The sequence below is a fragment of the Solea solea genome, chromosome 13 (genome assembly GCF_958295425.1).
Source record: "Solea solea chromosome 13, fSolSol10.1, whole genome shotgun sequence".
Classification (NCBI taxonomy): domain Eukaryota; kingdom Metazoa; phylum Chordata; class Actinopteri; order Pleuronectiformes; family Soleidae; genus Solea; species Solea solea.
In genome coordinates this window covers 17,974,638-17,990,623 of record NC_081146.1, presented here as the reverse complement: position 1 = coordinate 17,990,623, position 15,986 = coordinate 17,974,638, and the positions used below count along the sequence as shown (strand labels likewise).

The 15,986-nt window shown below is 40.6% G+C and overlaps 1 protein-coding gene across 1 annotated transcript; it reads right to left on the bottom strand.

Annotated features, from left to right (window-relative positions):
- Positions 1-367: 367 nt before the first annotated feature.
- On the bottom strand, positions 368-15,506 carry faxcb (failed axon connections homolog, metaxin like GST domain containing b). Its single transcript, XM_058648287.1, has 6 exons — positions 13,733-15,506; positions 9,331-9,466; positions 8,323-8,519; positions 3,254-3,471; positions 1,965-2,081; positions 368-1,504 (listed from the first exon to the last, which is right to left on the bottom strand). The coding sequence occupies exons 1-6, from the start codon at positions 13,990-13,992 to the stop codon at positions 1,191-1,193; spliced, it is 1,242 nt and encodes a 413-aa protein (XP_058504270.1). The 5' UTR covers positions 13,993-15,506; the 3' UTR covers positions 368-1,190.
- Positions 15,507-15,986: the final 480 nt, after the last annotated feature.

Here is a 15,986-nt window from a genome sequence, read left to right as displayed (position 1 = left end):
TTTATGACCATCTCAGTTTCGTCTCACACATACACGCAGTGTGTTCCCCTTAGGACACGATCGCTATCAGCATCCTGCTCTACTGATAAACACATTTATGTTTCCCCAAAATCTTTTGGCCTATTCTGTTCGCCCCCCCCTCCCTCCAAAGCAGACTGTTCCTGTTGAAATAAGGTGAAAATAAATTTCCACTAGTGCAAAAATAACATCTCTTTGAGAGAAATAAGAAAAGAAATATTAACAAAATATAAATATATGTGACACATTCGATCATGAAAGTAAAATTGCTTGCTGAGTATTCTCCCTTTTGAGTCTGAGCACTAAGGCGAATTCTTTTTTGCTGTGCTCAGTCACAACACACACACACACACACACACACACACGGATTGTATACCTATGAATGAAGAATATTAAAGTTTAGGGGTGAAGGAGAAGTGTTTTGCCCACTTAAATCTACCGCAGGTCCTTGGTGTGGGATGACATTGATGGTACAGGGTGGATGATATCTGGAAGACTTCTGCCTCCATCTAGTGGTCAAATAAAAACACTACAGCTCTCAAAACCAGACTCGTCAATGTGCAAACAAATAATTAAGAGGTGGAAAGAAACAAGACTGATAACCAGAAAATTGAACAGGCACAAAATCTGCTAATCTTTTCTCGTGACTCAGATTCTTCCCAAATACGGTCACGTTTAGGGGCTGACATAAGGATATCTTAAGGGCACAAAGTAAAAACACGGCATCAACTGTAATCCCTCGCCAGCACATAGATGGTCAATCGTGTAAACACAACAGCTGCTATCCTTTTTGTCACATGATTGATCTCCACCTGTCTGTTAGGGTTTGTGTGTTAAGACACATGGCAGAGTGGTTGATTAGTTGCATCATTTCGTGTCAACTGTCCTATCTCCATGAGACGTTTTCCATAGCGTTAACCTTTCACACCGGATTATGCATCTTCGGATGAGACAAATAAGGCAAAGAGAAACTGCCGCAGGGACAGTTCTGACGGTACAGGAGGGGACAAACAGTACACTAGCGTGTGCATCATGAGCTTAAGTTTGTATGCTCTGCATATAAATACCTAGTTTGTCTCTGGACAGGCTCTTCAGCCAGGTTTATGACACAAAACCGATTGTCCCTGTCTCCTGTCGGTGTCCGTCTGTCGGTGTCTGTCCGTCTTCTCAGGTCAAACCTCCAGGTCTGGTATTAAGTCCTCCTTCAGCTGAATGTCATTGTCAGAGCCCGTGCCCACATCTGAGTCAAACAGCGAGTGGTTGGACCCGGGGGAGGGCGAGGGCGAGTGGCTACTGGCATCACTGTCTTCCAGAGTGTCAGTCCTGGAGAAGAGGCCCAAATCCAGCAGACCTGTAGGGGACCCGCCGGCACCACCGCTGCTCTCACTGCCTCCATCGTAATAAACATCCTCCACCTCCACAAACCACTCGGGCCAGAACTTCCTCCGCATCCGCTCGCAGAACATGGCCAGGTTGATCAGCTCTCCTGCAGAGATGGACAAAGACAGAGTTTTAGTTACAGCTGAAACCAGCAGGGGGCGTCACAGGTTCTTACAGTTTGATGCAGAGAAAAACACAAGTTTTTATTTCATTCCTTTCCTACAAGCTCTTTAATCACAAATTATGTACCCGAATGACAAGAGACAAATTTTACATATAACATCACTTGTTTTCTCTGATGAGAAAATAAACTTTGGCGTTTCCCTGCACTGTTTAAGCTGTTAAAGTGTCAGCATCACTGGTTAGAAGTTGAATATTACTGCCATCTAGTGTCAATGAGAGTCAAAGACAACTATGAAGAAAATAATAAGGGGTAACACAAAGATAAATGCAACAAAAATAGGGACGTAATGAGGCTTAATGAACATTAACTACAGTAATCAATACAGTGATTCGGTGACAATTACTCAAAACCTTCACTCATGTGTGAAAAACAATCCACTGACCTTTGATGAGTTGTTCAGGTCGAGTTCCAGGCAGAGTCCACATAGCCTGCGCCAGGTGTCCAAACACTGTAGCATCTAATGTTGACATCTTAGAGCCCATAAAGTATTTCTTATCACCTACAGAGACAGAGAGGAAACAGCACGTTGTTTCATGAGTGTTGACAATAAGAAAAAAAGTCGTTTTTATCCAAACTATTAGATTAAATGCTAACAGGCAGAATTTTGGATTTAGTTGTTTTTACAGTTACACAATAAATTAGTATGTCCCAACAAAATTGTATTAGTATAATGTGTATATGGCTTTAAACGTGTCTTATTTCTGCTCAAACAATCATAGTAATGTCAACTTGAAGCTGGAAGAGCAACAACAAAAATGTAACGTCACATGTCTGGCACTTGAGGCTGGAACAGGCCGTATTAAAGAGAAGCCACATGAAGTACTGATGCCTTCAGTCTGGGAACAACTTTCCATTTTACAAAAATAATGGTCGGTAGGAAATGGCACAAACAGATCGATGCAAATCACATTTTGTGCAGCGTCTAACTTAAGTCCTTTTGCTTCCGTTTCAACACTCATTGTATCCCATGGCTGACATCCAAGACTTTGCCTGTATTCACTTATTTTTTTGCCTGTTTCCTATTAGAAATCATGTGTAAACCAGGAGACAATGATGATTTAAAACTTCCCTACATTAAAACCACACATAAATAAATGTTAAGTATGTTGTCTGAGGAAAGTAACTTATTTATTTAAGGTGTCGGAGAGAGATGTTCATAAAGACGGCCTCATAATTATGCTTCATAAATCCACATTACCTTGGCAGCGTCACCTAAAAATTTCATTATGGTCATTATGGTCTGGCAGTGGCTTGATTCTATTAATACAGATATGTCCGCTAAGCTGTACAGCAGAGGATAAGCATATTAAACAAATTGAATTTTCTCCAGGTAGTCTATATTATTCACTTCTATGAAAAATAAATTTTATTGTTCAATAGGATTAGCAGAATTCCTCCACAGCTAGCTATCCATGAATATATCAGTGTCTGTTGTGGAATAGTGTCGAAATGAAACTAAAACCGATGGCCAAGGATTTGTAGGAACAAAGCCGTGTAATTTTATTATCCCAAAAAAACTCCATTAACTATCAGTTTATATAACAGAGTCAGAATAATCCCTTGAATACACAGATTACTGTTGAAGAGGTAACGGACATCTGCATAGGTTTGGTGAAGAGGCTGCAACACGATCACACACAAAGAAACATGCTCCCCTTCTTCCCCTCCTACCCAGCAGAGTGGCCAGCGTCCTCATGTCCTTCTCCATCAGAGTGTAGACCTCCTCTTTGGAGAAGCGTCCAATGCCGTGGCCGTACATCTCCCTGCGCACCATGCTGCCGTTCAGGTGGCTCAGCAGCCACTTCAGCGTGTCGCTCAGTGGACCGGTCATCGCTAGAAGCTTCTGGGTTTCCTCCAAGTTGTCCACCCACTGACAGTATGCTATTGTCCTAAACAAACACATACAACGTAGAGCAGGAATGAGACTTAGACCACGGTTCTGTATCTTTGTGTGTTTGGTTTTACTTTTTTTATCCAGCTGTGTAACATCTGTGGCTGCTGCAATGTTTAGAATAGTTTTTAAAAGTACAGTGAGTGAGGCATTCTACATTACATTATTATGTTACTTTATTCTTCTTTCTAGTGAGACAGAATAAGCATGAACCTCTATCATTCTACATACACAGGCTGGTGAAAGTTTCATTATATATCACACTCAGCATACACACATTCTCACAGCGATCAGGGTCTTGAAGGATGGTGACTACCGCCAAAGACGCTACATCCTCTAAAAGCCTGACTAATCAATGTCCTTCAGTTTAGTTTTATTTATGTTGCGCAAAGTCACAACATCAATTACCTCAAAGCACTTAACAGTCAGGTAGACCCTCACAGTATTATGGAAAGAAAGAGTTTCCACAATGAGCCAACACGTGTTGTGTGTTACAGGAGAGAATAAAACTGTGACTGTAATGATCGCTGTCCATGGTGCTGAGTCTGAAGCTGTTGTGGTGATGGTTGATAGTTTGTGATGACCGCCACATTATATGCCTCCTCTAGTTAATTTTACTTTTGGGGACAACATCTATTTGTTTGTGACTGCAGATTGATTTGTGATAAGTCCAGTTTCATTTCAGTTCATTGAACAGTCACACCAATGTTTCCACATGCATGACTGGTAACATACTAGCACTAAACCTGAGGTCTGACAGCAGTAAAACATTCCGGTTCAGTGTTCCCTGTGTAAAAGCACTTTAAACATGAAGGAGCATGTTTTAAATAACACAAGGATGAGTTGTGGAGAACAGGTCTTGCATAAGAAAACAACACTGAAAGTCAAATAGATGCACAACAACTAAATTGCAGCCTTTGTGCTTTGCTAATTGCACCGTTTCAAAATGTTATTCTGACTTGGAAACAGCTCCAATTTAGGGCTATTTATACAATAAACGATGGAAAATTACGCTTTCATGAGTCATTTCTTACATCAACACTTGGGGATGGGAATCACAGGGAACCTCACGATATGTGACACATGGTCTACAATACCAATAATATCATCGATTCTGTAAAATTCAATATATTGCAAGACAATCATATAGCGATACATCACGATAGCTGAAGAAAACAAAATGTCCGTGAAAAGTTAAAAGTGCAGGATTTCTCTATTTATTCACAACAAAGAGAACACAGTGCATAAAGTCTATGTATTGAACGTGGATGGAGCGTCTCTTAACGTAGCTTTCTCCGCCATTATCCCGCTATAAACTCCCTCTTCTTGGTAAGGTAACTTCCACTCATTCATTTGAGCAGCGCTGCCGTGAAGAGACAGGAAGTAGTGACGCACTGGTGTATCGATTATCATATTCCTCAAGGAAGGACGACGATAGTTCAAATCAACCTAATCAACACACAATACTTTTATCAGCTAGTCTGAATGTAAACAAAAAAGAGGCAGCCATGTTGTTTGTGAATCCACAATGCACTGATAAACAATTGTGCAAATCATGATGCTTTTTAAGACCTTGTGCCCTTCTTCCCACAAATCTTGAGGTCCAGTGACAACTAACCTTGGCCTAATCAATTAAAATACATGCCAATGCACATTCACCAGCTACACTACTCTCATCTGTGTACTCACTGCCAGGACACATCATAAAGTCCGCCCCTAAAACTGTCAAGCTTGTTGTCATGTACACAAATCTGTTCTGAGGAGAAAAGAGGAGCACTTTCATTACAGGCCCAGATTAAAAAAACAGATGACCAAAAACATCTACTTATTGCTCTGGTGCAAAGTCTCTTTTGTTGACTCATTCACATTCCCTCTGGCTTGCGTGAAAATGTGAAACAGGAAACCCAGGCAGCTGTGGGAGACGTCCTGACATTGGGTAGAGATTTGTTTCACAGACCTGGTGTTTATGTGCAAACAAGTCTGACTCAGAGCCTCCAAAGCCCCACTGTTAACTCTGCTCCTATTCATCAACATCCCCCGCTCTGTGACTACAATACATTTAATGAAATAAATCAGACTGAAGAACAGTTGTTCCACCTGGATTCTCCTCATTAATTACCTCAATGAAAAGCTTAACTGTCCCTGATAATCGGCACATTCAGGGGTCTTTTCTGTTCTGTTAATGGTTTTGCTTCTGCTCGTGTGTGCAGACACAAACACAATTAAGTCACTTCATCCTTACACACATACATCACACTAGGAATTAAGTCTCAGCTCGTCCCTCTGCTCATCTGAAACCCTGGAAGCATTTTTTCTGGTAGTGACAAACCCTTGAGTCATGACATGACTGTAAAGAATCCTCCCGTCTCCAGCCAACAGATGCTTTGGGATCTTTCAGGATGACTGATAGTTCAATGGAAATTAAATTGAAGCATCTGGCCTACATTTTATTTATGGTTGGGGACTGTCCAGGGGCCATATGCTGCTTTACTGTAGCATTATCTGATCAAACAACGGGACATACTGTCCTTTGTTCTACTAGAAAAAGAGAAAAAGAGCGTAGCGGGTAGCAAGAAAGAAAAGGGTTCAATCTTTACTTTTAAGCAGTGTTGAGCAGTGTCTGCGGAGACACAAGACTTAATTGTACTTTTCATTTTAATTTGTACTTCTAATTGTAAGATTCTGAGAGGGGAAAAAAAGAATATATTTTGCAATCGCCAGTGCATTTTTTTTGTATGATAAGAAATGAAAGTGAAAACTTTGAACTTTTCAAACAGACAAGATGAACTCTCAATTCAGCCAGTGTATCACAAATTCCTTCTTTTTCAGAATTATTCTCCAGCTTTTATGCTGTTAGGATAACAGTATCAGCAGTAAGTCATTCCCTGAATGAAAAGTAACTTTAGGTTACTGCTAAGGTTTCAGGAACAAAATGTATTGCATACAATTGAAGTTTAGTGAATTTGAAACTTTTTTTTTTTGTTTTTATCCACATTAGCTAACTACCAAGCCACATCTGTCTGATGTGTTAGCCCACTTTAAGCATCAGCTTTCAGTCAAATCCTTCTGGGTGCTGACTGAGTCCTCCACCGTCTTTTGTTAATGGAATAAAATGGTAAATAAATTGTGTTTTCTAGTTTTGAAAACCACTCATAGCACTTTACAATACACTTTATATAGCACATCTACAGTAAATGTGATGAATTTTCTATCACACAGATGGCTGTTTGCAGATTGTGTCGCCTTCTGACCACACTGTTGGGGTTTGATCCATAAGTCCTCGAGTTCACATGCTGATGAGTCTATTGCCAAACACAAAACCCCATATTGCTCCTTGTGGCTGTGCTGGCAGCAAGTGAATGGCTATGGTAGATTTGCAATAGAGGGGGGAAAAAAGATAGATGTGCTGTGTTAATGTGAATGTGACTGTGTTAAATGTCAGAACTGGAAAAGAAGATGTGTTACGATAAAAGGGCTTTTGTCTTTGTTGCCCATCTCTATATAATAAAGTATTTAGGCCTTTTAGATATGGCATAAAGCCCATTTACCTCACCTGACAATTCTCCACTTATCTCTCCTCTTATCTAATTTTTTATAGCAGCTTCAATTAGACGAGCCGGTGGAAAAACTGTTAGTGTGATCTCACCAGAGCTGCAGCTGGCCCGTGTGTCTGCCACTGCCCTTTCCTGACATAAATTATTCAATCAATAGGTCTATATGTGGGTCTAAACATGGCACAGGGTGGAAGGAAGAGCAGAGACAAGAATGCTGAAGGATGACTCAATGAGAGAGAGAGAGAGAGAGTGGGGGGATGTAGGTTAAATAGATGACCTCTATTGTTTTTTTTTCCTCTCTTTACAACATAGATTTTTTTACGACAACAATTCTCTCACATTATAACCTACACATCTTCATTTACTCCATTTCCTAAGACCTTCAAATGTTCTGAATGTGAGGACATTAGAGCCGAGACACGTCTGAACGTGTCCGTGTGTTTATATGCTCTTATTTGCACGTGCAAGCAAAGACAAATGATTGTGTCTTTCACACAAAAGATAGAGAACAAATTCTGTTCTGTTCGATAGTTAAGTTCAAATCTACACTTGACAATATTACATAGAGCAAAATAATATTAAATTGTGTTATATTAGTGTGTGTGTGTGTGTGTGTGTGTGTGTGTGTGTGACTTAGCTTTCAGATAATGGAAAACACTCTGAAGCTCTCTGGGTGTGGGTGGAGTGGTTAACGCTTTCCTACTTTCCTAGCTGCACCCAAAGGTGATGGAGTGACTCACTACAGTGGAACATGGCTAATTAAACAGTGGTGATGATGATGATGATGATGAAGTCAGCCTGGACTGGGTGGCTGAATTAATAATGCATAAATGACACAAAAGATCACGTCTCTTTTTTTAAAGTCTTTAAAATCAGAGTGACTTTAGATGATCACATGCATTGAGCTTGGGGAGTTCAAATGAATGAATATGAAATGTATACATCAGCAACTTTAACCCTTAAGTGTGATGGTTAAATAAACTTAATCACTGCATTCTTCCTTTAAAGCTTGTAAAGTGGCTTCATGTTTGTTTTTGTACACCTACATATTTACAGTAGTGTGTACCTGTATTTCTTATTTATTTAGGACCTTTTCTGGCATAATCACTAACCCTATCAGTACCAGTAGTCCTCATGGAGACCAGAACCTGGTCCTAATAAGGTACAACCACATTTCTGAGGACATTTAGGGCTAAAATTTCAAATGTGCTTAGGTTAAGGTCAGGGTTAGACATTAACTGGTTATGGATAATGCTTTTGTTGGACATCAGTGCAAAGTCCTATAAGTCACTTACCAGTAGAGATGTTCCTCGACCATTTTGGTGACAGCTCGGGAGACGGCTCTCTCTTGCGGGGTGAGGTTCTTGTTGAGGTTCACGCCCAGCTTCTCCTCGAGGAAGTCGACGATGAACTCTGACCCTGAAGCCTGCTGGTGGTTGTACTCAATCCAGGGCATCTTACCCTGTGGTGACAACTTCCCATCGAAGTAGTTCTGCAGAGGGAAGAAGCTCCATGTGAGAACGTGATCGGAACCTGTTTATTCCTCTACAAAAAAGGGTGTGTGGCTGGGACATCACAGATGGATATATTTTCCTATTAGAGAACTTTTTAGGTGTTTATCGTGGAGGTCAGGACCCTCTAAGTAAGTCATTTTCCACCCACCTCCCTATTTTCTCCTCTTAACCCCAGCAGCTAAGGCTGCCCCACTAAAAGTCTAGTTTTTTTTTTAAATGTTGTTTTTTTTCTCTACACTGTTGCTAAGGGAGAATTGGAAAAGCCAGGTTTCTCACCAAGTAGGGAGTCGAACAATAGATTCTATTGATTAGCATGATATGAGTTGTAAAATGCAGTGTTGTAGGAGCATTACCTGTATTGAGGACTCAAGATTTGGATGATAATTTTCTATTAATAAGATCTCAAGTGTTGGGCACTGGTAATCTAATTTTTACGGTCATATGGTGAATATGTTGATATTCTTACACATAGCATAACATAGCAAAATCAGTTTTTTTGTATGTGTAAACTACAGTAAACCAGTACAGTTTTATAACTTCTTAACAAATTTGCAATAATAAAAGCTCAACCATTACACAGTTCACTCCAAAAACATTGTTTTAAAAATCAATTATGCCTGCAGTGAATATAAACAGTTTGAACAAGGCTCTTGGTGTGTCACCATTATCAGATGTCATTGACATGACATAACAATTTTGGCAGGATATCATGAAAAAAAACCCTCTGAACGTCAGGAGGAAAACAGCAAGAACTGAGTGTTTATGTGTGAAGAGGGAACAGGAAATGACCTGGTAGGGCAGATCCACCATCCGCAGATACGTCTCTATTTTGAGGCAGAAGGGTGAGAGGCTGGGCACGCCATTCTTTGGCCTGGAGAACTGGTGGAGGATGATGGCGTCTTTCGAGTCCAGCTCCTGCTCCTTCCTACACGTAAAGATAGTGTAAAGAAACATATTTGAATTGGACTGGTCTATTTCAAGTTCACATACATTTCCATTTGCTCATTTTAAAATGTATTAACATGCAATATAACCACAGTCACTGATAATAATACTCATCTTATAAAAAGAAGTTAGCATTGGATTTCAGGCAGCGACAACATTGGACATAATAATTAACTATCCATGTTTACTATAACATAGTTGGTCATTTTAGGTTAAATTAAATGACTGGTTGGCTGATACTTCTACTACTGTAGCTGTGTGAAGCCAAAGCTAGTGCATCCAAATAGAAAGCAGGAATCTGAGATGCCATTGCAATCTTTTCTGTGAGTAACAGGTAAATGTATATATATAGATCTCTTCTAGGCTCGATGACCACTCAAAGCTGCTTTGCACAACACCCATTTATTTGCACAGTGCCAGCAGAGCCATCAGGAGCAGCGTGGGGTTAAGTGTCTTGGACACACCAGCATGTAGACTAGCGGAGCCAAGAATTGAGCCCCACAACCTTCCAGTTGAAAGACGATACGCTCTGGTGCTGAGCTGCCGTCGCCCCTGTAGTTATCATAACACTTTGACAAACAGCACTGATGCCTTATGCTGCCCTGAGCTCCTTTTAAAAGGCACTACAACAACCAACCCGCCCACATATTTACATTTATTTATCTATTTATTTGCCGTGACTCAGGTGGCCTCTTTATTAACTTTGAAACAACAGCGTTGTTCTGATTAAAATGCTATTTAATTGCCAGATAATAATGTAGTGTATGTAATGATGTAAATACGGCCCATTGGAGTTATTTTACCTCTCACATTTCTCATATGGACATCACTATCCTATGTTTATTGGTGTATGTTAAGAACATTCTGTTGCTAATGATTTCCTGTATGACTGAGCCCACTCAGCTAAGTGAGTGAAATTATTGATTAAATGAGTCATCACTTCTCCATTTGGGAGCCAACACACTGTCCAACATGTCTCCAGCCACAGTCACACTGTATTCCTTCAGTCGACGTGCACACACACACAAATACAAGTCTGCTGATGTAGTTGTTGTGTCCTTGTGAGGTCCTGTCGTCTATGTAGTCTCTGTGAAGAGCTGTCACTATTTTCCTGCATTATTAACACCAAGTCTTGTTTCACACACACACACACACACACACACGTTAAATGCTTTGTTACAATCACCTCTGACAAGGATATTAAATGGGGCATGAACAAAGCAAACAACCAAGAAATAAAAAAATAAAACAATAAAACAATACATAATTTTGAAAACAGTAACTGTAACCACTTGACCTGACCCACTGAAGCTTTGTATGCTGTATTAAAGAGAAATACAGATTACTGCAAGAAGTCAAGCCTGTTAAAAGACATTATTTATACATTTGTTCATTTTCCTGTAATGCACCTTGGACATGGAACACCATTCAGCAAGAGCTCAAATTAGTTTCACTCATATCTTTGATAGTTGATCTTTGATCTTAATGTGTTTTAATGTCATGTTTGTGATTTTGTACAGTTGCTATATGGCCAATGGTCAATGTGACTTCCTGGTAAAATAAAGGTAATAAAAAGAAGAAATACAGCACAGAGGAGTGGGTAAAAGGGCAAAGTCAGACAGACAGATTGTTCCAGTCTCCTTTTTTAATTATATATTTAGTTTTGTTTATTGACATACAACAGTCTGCTCTTCTTAGTATCACTTTAATACTGAATAATAACTGAATTTAACTACATTGGTCTGACAATAATCTCTCAAGCATTGATGTCTATTTTGATATCTATTGATGTCTATTACCTCTCATGTTACCATTACAAACTATGTGTTTTAGAATAATGAAGTAACCTAATTGAAAGTGAATCTTCCGTACGATGGTGATATTTGAAGGCCAAAGCATCACAACAGCGTTGTACAGCTGCTTTCTTTTGCTCTTTTCAAGTGCTCTGTTTGATATCCTGGACCTACACTCAGAGATAAAAACGCACCTGGTTAACAGCTTGGTACTTTACGTGGGATAAAAAAATTAAAGAGTACATTTGTTCATAATATCCATGTCATGAATGTGTCTTACAAAGCAATTTGCAAATCATATGCAGGATTAGGATAAATATGTTGCTTATCTGACATAGCATTCATACATTAGTGTTAAAAGTTTGCTATCTTTATGTTCTCATCTTTGAATTAGAATATCATTTGTGATGAATATCTTTGATGGAGTCTCATCTGGTAACCCTCCTTCATACTTTAAATCTATTAAAACATGAATATTAAAAGATGAAAATAAAAATAATCGCAGACCGAATCACTATCACAAGTTCCAGAGAAATGTAAATAATTCAGGAGTGTTTTGGTTCTTGTTTCCAGTTTTGGTTTCTTGTTTTTCATGTGCTTTTTTTAACAGAATTAACACTGATATTCACCAGTGTTGCTGCTCGATTCCATTATGTCATTTACTAAATAAAGTCTCCATGAATCTGTCTCCATGAAATTGTCACTGTCCCCAGTCATGTGGTGATGACAGACCAGCCTTAATACACTGTCTCATGCATGCTGAGCTTCCGTCCTTTTGTGTCCCTGTCCATTTAAACGTGGTCCTGCAGGGCCACTTCTTCTACACAGCCCTACCTCCAGTCAGTAAGACTGTCTCGAAAATACAGACGGCGGATGAAGAATATAAAGAGCTGAGTGGCAGAGCTGCAGTGCCAACAAAGCATCACATGGCAGGAACAGATGATGCTGGCAGCCTGTGGGCACAGCCTCAGTAGCCTGCACGTGATGACGCAGCAGCAGCAGCAGTAGCAGCAGCAGCAGCAGCAGCAGCAGCAGCTTCGGCACAACATGCATGAGTATACTGATTATGACGGGGGAGGGTGAGTGAAAGCAGGAACTTCCAGGCCACTGTCTTATACTAACCAGGCACTGACCGACCTGGACCAAAATAATCCCCCAGTGACACACACGGAAACAATAGTCCTAAATCTGAATTAATCACTTAATCTTGTAGTGGTAGTGGACTGGTAGTTTTGAGCTGGTATTTTGGGTTTAATCCTATTTACTGTAGCTGTTCCTTGTGTGTATATAGTGTAATACTTTACCATTATTCACTGCTGTTGTTATGGGCATGTATTATGAAGTATATTTATGAATATGGAATCCTTTATTGAGGTTGTGAACTGGCAAGTGGGAGAAGAAGAAGAATTTTCGATAAATTGGAAAACCATAAACATTTTTTTCTTTCCAAGACTCTATTTTGAGAAGAGCCATAATTGTCAAAAATAACAATGTTATTTGCATAAACATCATTTCTTTGTACAGTGACTTCTTCTCTCTCAGACCTTGGTATTTCTCAAGACTCTTGTGTACCTTCTTCCCATCGCTGGGGATTGCCACATTTATCCCTACTGTTTATCGACAACCACTGTGTCTGGTTGATTAGCCACCACCAGTTTGTCTGGTTCTGGAAGTCTCTTAGGATCTTGGCCCTGTCATTCTCAACCACCTTTGCATCTGTGCGTCTTCCATCTTGATCCTGGGACCTCCAGTCCATATTCGGAGCAGATGTTCATGTACACTATTCCAGCCACTTGGTTGTGTAAACAAGATATATATATATATATATATATATATATATATAAAAACAAGATGACACATCTCAAAGGCTGATTCCATCTTATAAAGAATTCTACAATATGAACCCAGACTTACACATACATACAACTTACTGTCTGTATTTCTGACTGTGATTATTTGTAATGACTGTAATTCTCATTTATATTTAACATTTAATTTATAAAGTTTTTATTACAATGAAGTTTAATACTAATAAAAAAAACATATGTTTAATAGCTCAGTTATGGGTTAAGTGTCACATCTCAGTCACCTTGTGTGTTTTTAACGCGCATGAGTTCATTTGAATGAGAGTGCTGCGTTTTTTACGCACTCGGGTGCAGCTAGAGCTGGCACAGGAGCGGACGCGTGACTCACTTCATACACATATAAATACAGTTATGTATTTATTTATTTATTTATTTTCCTCTCCACCTACTGTCGCGTCCTTGAAAGGACGGAAACAAGGAGAGAAATCACAGCAATCGCCGCGACACCCACTGACAAATAACGTGCCATAGGGACGCACTTCTGAAGCTAGTGTCAGCAGGTGTGATTATCCGCAGTTCCGTGTAAAACGAGCCGACAGCGATGACCAGAAGGCGCAGCAAACATGCATCACAGTGTGCGTCTCTTACCTGATGGCGAGCAGCTCGTGCAGTAAGTAGGCGGCGGCGGCCAGCAGCGCCCCCCCGGTGATGTACAGAGTCTTCTTCCACCAGGAGTCCGAGCCCAGAACCGACATGATGCCTCCGTACTCCTGCAGAGGGTAGGCGATGATGTAGCCATATAAAGACTGCTGCTGCTCGGAGGCGCACAGACCGATGGGCAGGCTGTGGTTCCGCCCGAGTTCAACCACACACGGCCGGGAAGAGGCGAAGCCAGCAGTCCAGTACATGCCTCCCTCCCTCGGTTAGAGCCGCCCGGCGTCCTCCCCGCTGCTGCAGTCCACGCTATGAGGCGTCATCTACGGCATGGCGGCGGTGTGTGTAGCTAATGTTCCTCCAGAAACCCGGGAGGAGCTGACATTTTTGCATCCGCTGTCTCCAAATGATGCTCAGCAACCACCTCCTTTTCCCTTTTTACTCGTTGAAGAAAGCAACGTCAACACAACATCACTTCCGATCATGGAGTTCAAAATACGACTTCTGGTTGAGTGAGATAGGGCCGTGGCTTTTATTTTTAAAGACAACTTCCTGTGTTGAATTCCTGATGCATGGAGGCTTAACGAGGACGCTCTATTGTCTGCTCCAGTGGAAGACACCCCGCCCTGACGAGCCCCCAGCCAGCATCATCACAGTGAAACCTGAGGGACAAACACCAGAAGCCAACACAGAGCAGAGACAACACAACACCAAATAAACACCGAATAAACAGACTTCATGCCAGCCTGCAAGTCGATCTTTTACCGTAAAAATGTTGGTAAAAAAAAAAAAGTTTTAAGCTCCTGTGCAGTGTGAAACTTCTCTTAAGGAGGAGTGCACAGAATGAGCAGAGCGTGTGTTGTTGTTTTTCTGATAGTTCCTCAGTGGTTACAGTCGGAAGCTTAAAAACAGACATGAACTGAGCTTCTGCAGTGAGTGAGAGAGAGATGCTGCTGTGAGGAAGACACGCGCTTGTGCAGATTCCTATTCTCAAGCATCTTACCTAACCATAGACATCCCAACTAAATGCCTAACCCTTACCCTCATTCTAACCCTAAAACCAACTCTTAAAAAGGCCCCTTTAAGGGCTGACAGAACGTGAGGACCAGCCAGAATGTTCTAACTTTACCAAAATGTCCTCACTCCCTAGGGTTTATAAGTTTTTTGGTCCTCATAAAGATATCCATAATACAAGAACACACACACCATCCATCCATCTTCTACCACTTTATCCTCCACATGTGGGTCGCCGGAGAGGGTGCTGTGCCAATCTCAGCTGACATAGCGGGGTACAGCCTGGACAGTTCGTCAGTCCATCACAGGGACAAATACAACAACCATCCACTCTCACACTCACACCTACGTTTACTTTAGAGTGTCCAATTTCCACGCGCACCCACAGGGAGACACACAGACGCATTAGGAGGAAACTTTGGGTGGATACTTCTTGGTGTTTTCACTCATTAGACTTTACCTACTCCTCAAGGGAGCCTGCAGAGCTTTCTGAAAGGTTCACGGTCCTCTCTCTTTACTGGCTCTGCTGTTTTCCCTCTGTCAGTCATGACATAAAACACATCATTCACAACACAGAAAACAAAACACTACCGTACTGAGAAACACAGTGTAGAGTTGACACGCTTAATCAGCCGTTGTTTGAACTTGTGTGAAAATGCTTTGAATTTAACGGCTGTTTACATTTAAAAGTTTCGTACGATACAAAAAAACTGCCTTACCTTAAATAGGGAAAGAAGCTAAAAGAGTGTTGGACAATATATAGGTATTTTAGTAATTACAGGTTTGTTTGTTTTTTTATTATGTTTCCAGTGATCTATGAAGTATATGTTTATACTCTGGTCATCGTCATGAGCCTTATACACAGTAAAACCACTCTAAAACAAGAACCAGCCGTAATCATCAGTCCATTTAATAATAAACCTGGTTGTAATTAAAAGTCTCTTCATCAGGACATCATATAAGGCACTGAGGCTGTGATATGTATTATTTAATACTTCCACATGAGGCCTTTTATCATCCCAGAGGAGGTCACTGTCCCCACTTGTGTTTGGACACATCTTCCATATGATTTAGAGTCTAAATAAGGTTTGCAGTCCAAAGCAACAGAAACTCACATGCCGTTGTTTGTGTTGGATGTGTCAGATGAGGTTTTACTGACAATGATGAGTGTGAACATCACATATTCAAGATATTAGGTTGAATAAAGCCACTGGTAAAACACAGCTGACTGAAA

What these genes read in the sequence shown, in the direction of transcription:
- faxcb (XM_058648287.1), bottom strand. Translation starts at nt 13,992, where the DNA reads ATGTACTGGACTGCTGGCTTCGCCTCTTCCCGGCCGTGTGTGGTTGAA. An exon ending in CACGAGCTGCTCGCCATCAG is followed by an intron (nt 9,467 to 13,732) that starts GTAAGAGACGCA and finishes CTTTACGTGTAG; the next exon opens with GAAGGAGCAGGAGCTGGACT. An exon ending in GTCGAGGAACATCTCTACTG is followed by an intron (nt 3,472 to 8,322) that starts GTAAGTGACTTA and finishes GTGTTTGTTTAG; the next exon opens with GACAATAGCATACTGTCAGT.